Here is a 12,386-nt window from a genome sequence, read left to right as displayed (position 1 = left end):
CGAATATTTCGATACGTTGTGCCGTAAGCACCCGACTATCTGTGTTTACACATGTGTAATCAGTTTATATCATTTTTTCCTACCTTACACGATTCAGCATTGCGAAATGTTAAGACTTCCGACAACGGTATTTAATTAGAGAAACACGAATCGTAACAATGTATTTAAAATATCGCGAGGCGTCTAAAACCGAGCAAACTTGGATCTGCACTCCTTGAAATCTAATCTTGATGATAGACTGTGCGTATAAAGCTCTATGGATCTCCCGAACCTTGAGCAACTTGTGTTTTTCAGTTGCTGACCCTGCGGAACAATTGTTGAACATGAGATGAGGATACCATTATTCCAAATCGATAATCGCGAATAGAAAATGGGATAAAAAAAAAAGTCCCGGAATTTTCAATTCATTCTTCGATTCGTCTGTACAGTGTAATAAAATACGAAAAACAAAATCGAAGTCAAATACTTGAATACTTTTTATCATTCTTTTGCACGCACTCGATCACGAATTATTTAATCCGTTACATTCCACACACTCATTGTTGTTTGTCCAATTGCACGGCTAACTGATCGGCCTGTGATCGATTGACTTCAACAATCGTTATCTAATCATTTTGAATAATAGCGCTGGTGGTAAATTTGATTAATTACACTGCCGATTAAAAATTGGATTAAAAATCAATTCTCGTCCGCATTTAATGTTTCCAGGTGAAAGAATCCGGATTCGAAAACCAGTCCGCACCGGTTTTTTCTTATGCTCACAATCAGAGTAAACTTGCGTACTATAAGATCTTAGATTTGGGAATGAATGAGTTTTGGTTATCGTATCGAGACTCGAGTAGAGTGTAAGGTACCCAAACAATCCATGATCCAATTTCACGCTGCAAAATTACTTCATCCTACAATTAACATTGAAAATACTGAAATTATAATCAAAAGCTTACAATTATATATCGATCCTTCACTTCAAACCGGTTTGAAATTGTGAAAAATCGTGGATAGAGATCCGTTCCATTTCACTTTACGATACATTCATTTTATTCCGAAGAATATTTTTCTGCAAATTCACCGGAGCACTTTTTTCTATTATGTTGGCGTCGTCGAGTATCTAGATTTACGAAACTGTAGTGATATTGAATCCGATCAACAAATTGCAGTACGAAACTGGTCACTGATGAAAAAATAGTCTTACGAATAAAATGAACCAGTATAGAGTGTAATTGGACGATTCTATTCAGTTTTTAACTATTTTGATGCAATTTCAAGCGAAACGTTCGAAAATATGAAAAAATTGAAGCTTCTTCTCCTCGTTCCCTATCGTTCTACATCGCTTTTCCATTTTCTAATTCACTAGACAACAGATGATGGAAAATAATGATTAAAAAATGGAGAAAAATGTGAAAATTATTTACACCCACTTGCGAAATTGATTCGGTTATATTATTTTGAGTGACCGGTTGATTGCGTAATGAAATAGATTTTTGATACTTGAATAAAATCTGCCTAATAAATGTTCCCTTATCGTTCATTTATGGACGGGCTATCGATCGCTGCGATGATCCACTTCAATACGGCGTTGATAAAAGCTCTGCGTCTATGGAGATACAACGACGTTAAGATTCTTATCGCGAATCCACGGGCCAAAGACTTTGTGGGTCACGCGTCACGCAATTTGACAGAGCGATAAGAGCACCGGTTGGCAGCTGTCGGATCAATATAATTATAAATTGTAAATTCGGCATCTTAATCCGCTGATATTGAACTGGTTTTATACACTTCTAATATTCGGCGCGTCTTTGAAAGGAACGAAGACTGTTAATTAATACTCGATTTTATGGTTCGATTCACGCGACCGAATCCTGAACCTGACACGACTGCTGTGGCGTGTCTCCCGACCTACGTTATACCTTATACTTATTCTCACAGTCAGTAAGTTACTCGAGAGCAGAGGTTGAGTGACTTGACTACGACTCGGTGTCAAACTGTTACGGAAATTGCACAAAGCTTGTTACAGCTGGTCGGTGGATATTGAATTTTTCCACGCGCAAATGTAACTTCGAAAAGAAGCAACGAAGGAAAATATCCACGTATTAGATTAGAGAAAGAATTACACCCTTCGAAGACGCATCTATTTTTTCGATCATCGAGGATTACACTCCGGGTCAAAATGACCCTGTCTCATTTTTGGTGTGTTACTGTTTCAAATGTACGAGTCCGATCTACTTGAAAAAATACAAGGGTTTTAGAATATGAAGGTGTAGTTCAGAATTATAAACATAAGTCAAAAATATGGAAACAAAAAATTTGGAAAAAGCGGTATTTTTGAAGAATCACTGGATTAGAATGACCCAGCGTGTCTTTGAACGATTCATTAATACAGTTTAGAGATAAACGAGAAAGAAAAAAACGGGGCAACGTGTAATTTAAAAATTTCAAAGCAGGTATTGCTAAACATTTCGTTGTTCCGGTGTTCGTTGTTCAGTCGAATTTTTCAGAAATATCTTTTTCACGCATCCGCGGCACAATATAACTAAAAATCCCATTCCGAGTGGGCTTCAACGCAAGAATACCAGTCAATTTGCACTCTTTTACCAAACCCATATCAACCCTTGTTTCACCCTTAACGCTTCGTCCGACAAACTCCCTCATATTTTATTCAATACGCAACGATAGCGGATGGAAAATTTTTACTCTCCAGTCTCCGACAAAAAAGGGGTAATGAGATTTATTCCCCTTTTCCATCAATCCAACCTCTCCTCGCAATTCGGCTGTTTTTGAAAAATCAAATTTATCCATCTATCGCACGATGACACGACGATATCGTTACACCTATAATTTTTGCAGCGCAACTATCAAATTAAACATCTAGACGGATTACAAATGAACCCACAGATAAATTGGATTTAAGTTTTTGCCAAGATTCATATGTGGCGAATTTCAAGCTTACGTAAAACCATGCCGATAATACACATGCAATAATTATACATTTCCAAGGTGGTGAAAATTCCTTCGCTCTTTCATTCTGGAAACATCTGGGCGTGCCAGACACACACGTGCAGCGTGCGTCGGGATGTTAGAGGATAAATATAGCCGCAGAAATAAAACGTTCACACGATATATTATATACTCGAACCTGCGCTATATTTCGTGATTTTTTATTTTTATCGCGTTGCTTCGATACGCGATTCGTTAAATAAATGTAAATGTATGCACACGCAGAGGCGTGATCATTTTTTCTCGCATTCGGTGTAAGCGCGTTCAATTCAGTCAACGTACGTGAAACGCCCATGGTGGACCATCCTAACGACGTGGGTTTTAACGGCGTTCACTTCCATGACACGCCAACGCTGATGATTGTAAGAATTTCTCGAGTGATTATTTACCGACCAAGTATAATGCCGCCTTATTCCGACCATGCTGGAGATAACGCAATAACGGAAATAACGGAAATACGGCGAGCGAAAATATCGAAAAACTTTTTTCTCTCATCGGACGAATAACGCCAGAAAAATGTATTTCTGAAATTAACATTAAGTCGATAAAATCTCGCTGCATAGAATCGTCTTAAATAAACTGCGCGAATCGTCCAGCTCGAGGTTGGATTGCGTTGTTTGTTTCACCATAAATTTATTCCCGTCCGTGCGTATCAAACATCTCACGCCTGTTCGTATTATTTTTTATTTCCTGTTCCATTCTAGTTTTTAGCTCGTTACCAGCGGGAATATTTTTTTCCCACGTGTATAAATGACGGTTCGTTGTCGTCGAATTCGTACCGTTAACAGATTTTCGCTTTGTACGGTACCTTCAAAATTCGTATGTAAAAAATACCGCAAGTGATGTGAAGTGGATTTAAAAAAAAACCATTCAGTCATTGTAAATACACGAAAGCAACTGGATGCAGGACATTTTTGTTTTCTTCATTTTTTGTTCTTTTACTTTTTTTTTACTTTTACAAGAGAATTTGATAATTACAATCCATAATATTCATCGTTATAACTCGTTGTAACTAAAGCAATAATTAATTAACGTACCCTTTTGATTTAACCGTCGATCAAACGTCTGAACTCAAAGGCTGCAGGCTCAATTTTTTTCGGCAGTAACGAGCATATAGTTCACTGCATTACCACCAACTACTTATGCACGTACACACATCCGGTTGTCGTACTTCGTTTTTATCGTCTACGGTAAAATCACTGTGTGTTTAATGCGAATATCGCGCCGACCTCAGATAACGTTCAACTCGCGACGTGCGGTGCAATCCAAACGGTTAGACAAAAATCGTAACACTCTTTGTCTTGTTTTGTCTATTTATTTAATAATTGGAATTTATTTACGAGGAGAAAATTCAACAAGTATCTAGGTATACGTATTCTGTACAATATATTATAACTGACAAACGAAATCCAAACAGTAACGACAATTTCATTTATTTTCTTTAAAACTGGAACGTACGTGTTTTACTTTTGTTAAATTGTTTTTCTTTTCTCTTTTTCTTTCTTTTTTTTTTTTTTACTATTATCACAATTAGATTATTAAAAACACGGTCCGAACATTATTTTATACGGTGTAGATCGATCTTCAACCGGGAATAATTGTCACAACAGCTGTATCGCGTTAATTGTACAGCGAACGAGAAGATTAACAAAATTGACGCGATAAAACGAACTACACGAGACATATGAACAAAGGAATGTCTCGAAGAATTAATTTAACGATAGATTATTTTCTCTGCCTATTATTGATATTTATCTTTTAATTTATTTGCAATTTATCATTCATTTTATTTACCTATTAGTTTATCTTCTTTACATATTCAACTCTTTGATTACGTGTGTGTGTGTGTGTTTTTAAGACGAAGAAGACGAAGAAGAAGAAAAAGAAGAAGAAGAAGAAGAGTAAAAAGAAAAAAGAAACAATTTCTTTACTTTCGATTACTCGCCAACTTATTTCAGACAAGAGAGGCGAACTCCAAATAACCGAGGGAAATTTCCCGGGATGATAATAATGTAAGAACGGTCAGGCATAAATGGTGGCAATGCGAGTAAACGTGCGACGCGAGGATCGGCCGGTTACCGTGCATCGCGTGTCTTCGGCACGACCAACACTGTTCGCACCGATGTGAAAAGTCAGCCTCCACATCGTATTGATCCCCCGTGGGGCGACGCACTCTCCATCGCGGCTGTGCGAGGGAAAGTCCAACCCCGATTGTGCTCCTCTTCTTCTTCTTCTGCTTCTCATTCTTCTCCATCCTCCGCCCAAACATCTCCTCTATATACGTCCGTCGTCTTTGACAAACTTTTTCTCCTTTGCGTGTTCGCTGTCTCTCTCTCTCTCTCTCTCTCTCTCTCTCTCTCGGTTCATTTTTTACTTTATTGCTATCCAAATATGTGTCTCTTTTGTCATATTTCATTCGTTACTATTTTGTTGATTTTTATTTTTTATTCTTCAAGTAACCTGGGTCGTTACACTTGTTCGTGTACGTACGTACACTGAAGATTAGAAAAATTTCATTTGTTACAGTAACTAGAGAAATTGAGTAAAACATGCATCGTTAAAAAAATTGTCTGAATATTGTTGGAATTACGAAAAACGAGGTACGCCTAACCATTTTGAACTATCGTCGATCCTTTTTTTGGTAATTGAAACGCAAAATCAGCTTGTGAGGTTTAACGTACTTTTTTTTAGCTAAACGAGGCTTTAACGTCAATTTGTTGTTGCGCGAGCATTAAATTTTCGCAACAGTTGTGATGAAAATATATAGTAACAGTGATCGTAATGAGAAAGAATAGTAACGATAACTAGACTTTCCGGTAACAGATATAAAACTAATTTTCATTCTCTACCTAGAACTATATTTTTCGATTGTGGTAAAAAATGAAAATAGTTAAGGATCGAGCGGTAACCGCAACTAAAAATTTCTCTCAATGTACATTCATTTTGCCACAAATTGTTCTAAGGCATAATATATATGATCTATCTATATATCTATGTCTGTTGGTTCGTTTTAATTTTTCATCTTTTTTTTTTCCACCAATTTTCCGGCTTCTTCACCGATATCAAGCGCTGGATAGTTTTATACGACATACTTCGTCAAGTTTATCGCCGATGAGAATTCAAAACGTCACGCAAATGCACAGCGTTCGTTCAAGCTTTATTTTTTTTTTTTTATATATAATTCTGATAGCATGATGTTCTCGATATAAAAGATTTTTCGAAAGATAATCGACAAACTTTTCTTCTCTTCATCGCACGGAGCAAGTAGAATTATTCTTAAAAGATAGTTGTTTTACGTTTATTAGTTTTTTTTTTTGTTTAATAATTGATCTTCGCACAGGTTTATTATGTACGATGTGACCAATCTAACAGAAGAGAACGTCGAGCTGCAGAGCTTTTTTATCGTAATAGAGAATTAGACATGTTTAACAAGGTGCGTGTAAACAAGCTCTGTTTTTTTTTAAGGAGACTATTTCCAACAGGTTTCCAACGTATTCTCGAGAGTTTGAGATACGGTTGCGTAACATTCTCTTGTCCTTGAGACGATGCCTAAAATTACTATCATTACCATTATTATTATTATTACTATAACATCCGTATTCTAATAATATTTGTCCGAAAATTAGAAAACTTGTAACGCGTGCGTCGAGAGTCTGAAACGGTCTAATATTGAATTGTAGATTTTATGAACGGCAATTACAACTTTCGCCATGCAATCTATGGCGCTGCGCATTCTTATACCGATGAAGTCAGAAAACAACTCCGTTCCAGTCTCGGTGTGTGTGTCTGGATCTGATTGTGAGCTCGGACAACCTTCGAGACTCGCTAGTTTCGACAGCTATATACACGTTTTGAAACCAGTTTCTTCGGAAGCTTAAACTCTCCGGCTGCACTTCGACATGAAGCCAAGAGTGTTGAACGTGAACGAGAAACATACGATCGCGGATGCATAATACACCGTATGTATAATTCATAAATGCAATGAATTGAATAATTTTGTTGAGATCACGCTCGCCGACTTGTACGACGATTTTTCCTTCACCCTTCTTTTTTTTTTTTTTTTTTCTTTTATTTCAACGTCCATGACCATTTTTAGTCGGCTCTCGAGTGCAACATATTTAATAAGACGAATTAGTCTGCATCCAGCAGCTGTTACGCTTCCGTTTACCACTTTAGGGTGTAAGTATAATTGTGAATCTGCAATGTTTTGGGATCGACGGGCGAGTCGCAGATTCGCGGACAGAAGAAAAAACCACGAAACATTATGACGAGAAATAATTTATAGTCTGGAAATCACTTGCCAAGCTGCCCGTCACTGTTTATCGACAACAGTCAGTGCTGAATATTCCCTCCGATGTAAAATATCGTGATATCGAGTATTTCGGACAATTTTTCTGAAACTATTTCACATTAATTCGTAACGGGTCAGCGATTTTATTCGCATATACTCGAAGGATCAGTTATTGAAGAAAATTGGGAATAAAACAAATATACAGAGAAGCGTTCACGGATTAGAAAAGAAAGTTAGATAACTCCGAAAGTTTCACATCAATGTTACAGTGCTCTGTTTCTAGGGACAACTCATCCAAGCGATCGTGCAGTTTGAGAATTTTTAACTCCCGAACAAAGCTGTAAAATGCGTATAATTCTGCTGAACACGACACGCGGCGCGGTTGGCGGAGTAGATATGACACATATAACTCCTACGTAGTTTCAAGCGATAACTCAAGAATTCTCTCTTTGATTGCGCCGTTTCCGCGAGTCTCGAGAAAATACGCGCGCCTACTACGCGTGCCAATTCGCCACTGCGTTTGCATCGCGTTAATATTTGCACTTTTCTACCTACAGACACTCGTCAACGACTTGCGCGTTCGGCGGGTCGAGAGTAATGCGAATTTCTCCCTGCCGTGGATTCACTTCGTGGTTCCAATGTTATTTGCGACATGCGCGATACGCGAATGATTATATATACATATCGCTGTATCAAAAGGGACTTGAAGCGTGTAATAATCGAGTGCCGATCTCTAATTGCATTTCCCTCAATCTTGCACAAGCTTCTCTTTCATCACCTCTGATTGGCATACGTATGACGTACATCCTACGTTATTGGTGCAAAAAAAAAAAAAAAAAATTATATAAAAAAAAAGGTTTCATGGATATATTCGCAAGTCTCAATATTACAGACACACGTGTGTACTTTCCTTCTTTTTTTCTCTCCTTTCCTCTTTCTTGGCTTAAGCTACACGGACTCGCGGACTGCACGACGATGGCTTCTCTTTACGTACAAACTTGTCTTTGCAAGGTTGCGGATAGTCGTCGATGTCACGTTTATATACCAGAGACTGATTGAATTAATTCCAAAATCAAATTTATCACGCAGAGTCTTGCTTTTTTTTTCTTTTATTTCAACTTAACAGAACGTATAACTGGTGCCTTAGTCCGTTAGGTGAGATTGACCGTGTATACTGAAATTAGAACTTTTGTTAATTAGCGATGTATGCGCCTTATTACAACCAACTCCGGATACTCTGTGTGGCAGTTTACGAACTTACCTGCACAGCCAGTTGATTATGCCGATTGATGACGTGATTAATGGAGCTCCAACCGCATGTAATAAGGAGCGAATAGTATTTTCGCAAAACATAGACTCTACCATTTGCATGCACGAGTGCATTTACTCGATTGGCCTTTAATATCCTATAATTTGAAGTCTGACTGAAAATGAATTTATTCTAACCTGGGCAATATTCCACCGGTAATTACACACTCCGGTTTCAATGGTAGTTAATTGATTGGAAATTCAGAAAATCAACTGCGCTTGGCACGAATCTGAGGATTAATATCATTCGAAGGGATTGACGATATGTTTGGTCTGCAACAAAGAATCGAGACGATTTGCAAACTTCTGCGAATGTCTATTCAAAACAAGGACCGACGGGATTTCTGCGCACAATTTATCTGGAACGTATTTTTGGATCTACGTTACAGGATGGATCTCAAAAAATGCCGGGTATATCGAAAGAATACAGTGCGAATACTAAATAATTATACTTGGCTGTATAATTGTTTTCGCTTTCAACGACCGTCAGTGTCGAAATATGGAACTTTATTTAGGGTTGATCGAATCATCACCAAGCCATTTTAGTATAATACGAATATTGTACAATTATTTATTGAACAGCGTGTAAGGAACAGAGAATAATCGCGAAGAAAGGATCAGTGAAAGAAGATCAGATAAGAAATTATCAGACCTTTTACACCAAAGAGGAAAAGAAACGAACGCGATCCTCCGCCTTCGGCTTCCGGTTGTCTAACTCTTGACGATATCGTCGCCGATGTTTTCCTCGTCGATGGCAACGCTCTCGGCAGTCATGACCTTGATCCTGTCGGACGGATTCGGCAGCATAAGAATGAAGGGCAACTCGGCGGACAATTCGCCGCCAAGGGCGCCGAGGTAAAGCTTGACCTTGACGGCGTACGAAACCACGATGCCGAAGGAATCGCGAACGTCCGGTGAGGTGAGGAGCGTGCTCGAGGCCAGGTTGACCTCGTCGCGTTTCAAGTGACCGTCCAGCGCGACCCCTCTGCGGTTCTTGTTGTTCTCCAGCCTCGGCTGGAGGTACAAGACCTTCTGGAGCGTCGAGCCCGGGTTTACGGGACAGCCGTCCTGCGTCTCGACCGCGTCGATTACCGTCCGGAACTGCCCGTTTTGGAATATAACAACGTCTATGCCCTGCTGCACCAGCGCCTTCATCTTCTTGACGACCTTGTTGCTCTTGTTCCTCACGCTCACGTTCACCATGATCCTCTCCCCGTGGTGATAGAGCTGCTTGTCGAGGGTCACCTCGAGCTCCAGCTCCCCGGGACTCAGCAGGAAGTCCTTCGTCACCACTGTGCAGGGCTGCCGGCCCTGCTTCGTCGGAGCGAATTGCACCTTCCTTATACCCAGGGTGACGGTGCTCCTCTTGTGCCCGTCGTCGCTGTCGCTCTCACCGGCGAATATCTTCACGTAATAGGAGACCCCGCAGGGCTCGCCCGTCTCCTCGGGACCCGGCTGAAGCGTCACGCTCGACGGCGCCCCCTGAGGCAGGCCGAAGGTGAACGGGAAGGCGCAGGGTCCGAGCTTTTTCAGGAGCCGTTCCTGCAGCTTCGTCAAGCCCGAAGCTTCCGGCTCCTTCGAAGGCGGGTGGAGCTGCTCCGAGGCCAGGTAGAGGTCCTTCTGGAAGTTCAGACCCATCACCTCGTCCTCCTCGCGACCGTAACGGAAGCTGCATACCACCTGACCCCAAACTCTGCGTCCGCATTCGACGTAGTCCTTGTCCAGGAGGACGACGCCGTCGATCGACTCGACCCCGGACAAGTAGTCGACGAAGTCTCGCCGCCCGAGATATATCGTGACTTTGCCATTCGGCGAGCACTTCTTGTACACCTTGAAATTTACCACCATCTCTTGGTTTTCTTGTTTTGTGCTTTTTTTTTTGTTTTTTTTTTTTATGAAACAACCGCGGTACAATTCCGCTACGACGCTGTCGTACGGTTGTTCGAACGCCAAATGCGAACCCTCGTCTTCTTCGGCGCCCTTTATAAGAGCCTCGGATCTCATGACGCCGGGAACTTCTAAGACTTCCTAATCCATTCAGCGATTCGGATGATCAACACCAACTACGCCGCACATGATTGTCTTCGTCGTTTCTATTTCCTCGCGTCATTCTTCGCCTTTCCGCGAAGGTCTTGTGAACTTTTAATTTCTACGCGCAGGTTTGCATACGGACGGATCAAAATTACTAAGGTCTTTTGTCGATCCGTTACGTCAGTTTTTACGCTAACCTTAGACTAGCTGCTTTCCAAAAATTTGTACGAACAAACGCCAATAACACGTTTCGATCTTTATTCAATTACGGTAAGAATCTTAAAAGTATATGTTGAATCTACGCTCCGCAAGGAAAAAAAAATGTCCAAGGTGAAATATTAAATTTTACTGCAACATCGACTTGAAATAGAGAAGAATAGAATTTTGTTAGCTGGAAAACGATGCTGTGAATTTATTAACTATCGATTCAATCATTTTCTTTTATCGCGAAGCGGTTCGTATGAAAACTTCAACTTGTCAGTTGTTGTTTCTGTATCTTTAATGTCTACGATTAATTTCAACAATTTTCGGGCACGGAAGGCTAGCTTGTTTTGCGATAAAACACTAGAACGTTTATTTAACGTCAATTTAAGAATCTTTGGAACACGAAGTAGTTCGTCAGCAATCCTCGTAACTGTAGAACTGTCTTAAGGTCTTCTATATTTGACGTGCGTCATATCTTCAAGTTGTCAGTATACTATTTCTATCGTAAGAAAATTTTTCGCCTTATCTGACGAAACGTATGGGTATATGGTTCGATTTTGTAGGTGAAAATTACTATCATGCCACTGATAAATATCAAACGAAAACGTGTCTTTATTATGTCAACGAAAACTATATACTAATAATAAACGTATAAAATCATGCAAAATCCATGAACAATAACAGCAGCAACAACTTAAAGAGAGAATCGTTGTAATGTTTTTTTGTTAATTCTAAAGAAAAACTTCGGAACTGAAGAATAATCGCTGATCTAGCGTGCAACAGTCCTTGGAGAAGACAACTCGTACTCCGTCTCGGCAACAACGTTGCAGATGCGCATCTTGACAGATGCCTGAAGATGCTGAGGAAACAGGGCGACGGTGAGAGCCATGCTTTCGAAAAAGGCTACGGTAGCATCGTCCTGATACGCGGTGAAATTCGAATTGCAACCGCATCCTTTGCTCCTCTTGCGTCCAGACGAAGAAGGCGCGAATGAAATTTGACCTTTGCCACCTCCACCAGTGGATTTTCTCGACGACGATCCCAAATCTCCGCCAGCCGATCGGACCGGTTCCGATCTTCGCGGACGAAGCACCCTCGTATTGCAGATCGTACTCGCCTGCGACGACGGCGTGTTTTGCGGAGTTGATCCTGGGACTTTTTGCAGCCCCGTTGACTCCTCCCCCATTATCAAGGATTTCGTCCTTTCCGATGCCGCTGACGAATGGACCGACAATCCGCCCATCGAATTCTCGTCCTCGATTATCGAGGGAATTTCACCGCAGCTCTTCGCACGCTGCAGTTTCGACGATCTGCGCGAATAGTTTTTTTTTTGTCTCTCTTTATCTTTTTTTTACTTTCCTAGTTCTGCGATTACTCGGACGAGTGTTTTATCTTTAAACGTCTGACCGTTTTAATTCTATCAATTAAACCGAACCTGATTTTTTTTTTCTTTTGAACAGGGGAAACCATACACGAGTTCGGTCATGTTCTAATTGCTTTTTGGATAATATTGATATTTTTGTAACCGTGGAAGAACAATCTTTGGCATAATCAATAG

The 12,386-nt window shown here is 40.2% G+C and overlaps 1 protein-coding gene across 1 annotated transcript; it reads right to left on the bottom strand.

The window, feature by feature from the left end:
• Window positions 1–9,054: 9,054 nt before the first annotated feature.
• LOC107223295 (phosrestin-2) lies at window positions 9,055–10,557 on the bottom strand. Its single transcript, XM_015662937.2, has one exon. The coding sequence runs from the start codon at window positions 10,439–10,441 to the stop codon at window positions 9,305–9,307; it is 1,137 nt and encodes a 378-aa protein (XP_015518423.1). The 5' UTR covers window positions 10,442–10,557; the 3' UTR covers window positions 9,055–9,304.
• Between the last annotated feature and the right edge of the window lie 1,829 nt (window positions 10,558–12,386).

The sequence above is a fragment of the Neodiprion lecontei genome, chromosome 2 (genome assembly GCF_021901455.1).
Source record: "Neodiprion lecontei isolate iyNeoLeco1 chromosome 2, iyNeoLeco1.1, whole genome shotgun sequence".
Classification (NCBI taxonomy): Eukaryota; Metazoa; Arthropoda; class Insecta; order Hymenoptera; family Diprionidae; genus Neodiprion; species Neodiprion lecontei.
This window is presented reverse-complemented; position numbering and strand designations above follow the sequence as displayed.

Excerpts from the sequence above, each read along its gene's own strand:
- LOC107223295 (XM_015662937.2), bottom strand. The coding sequence starts at position 10,441 with ATGGTGGTAAATTTCAAGGTGTACAAGAAGTGCTCGCCGAATGGCAAA.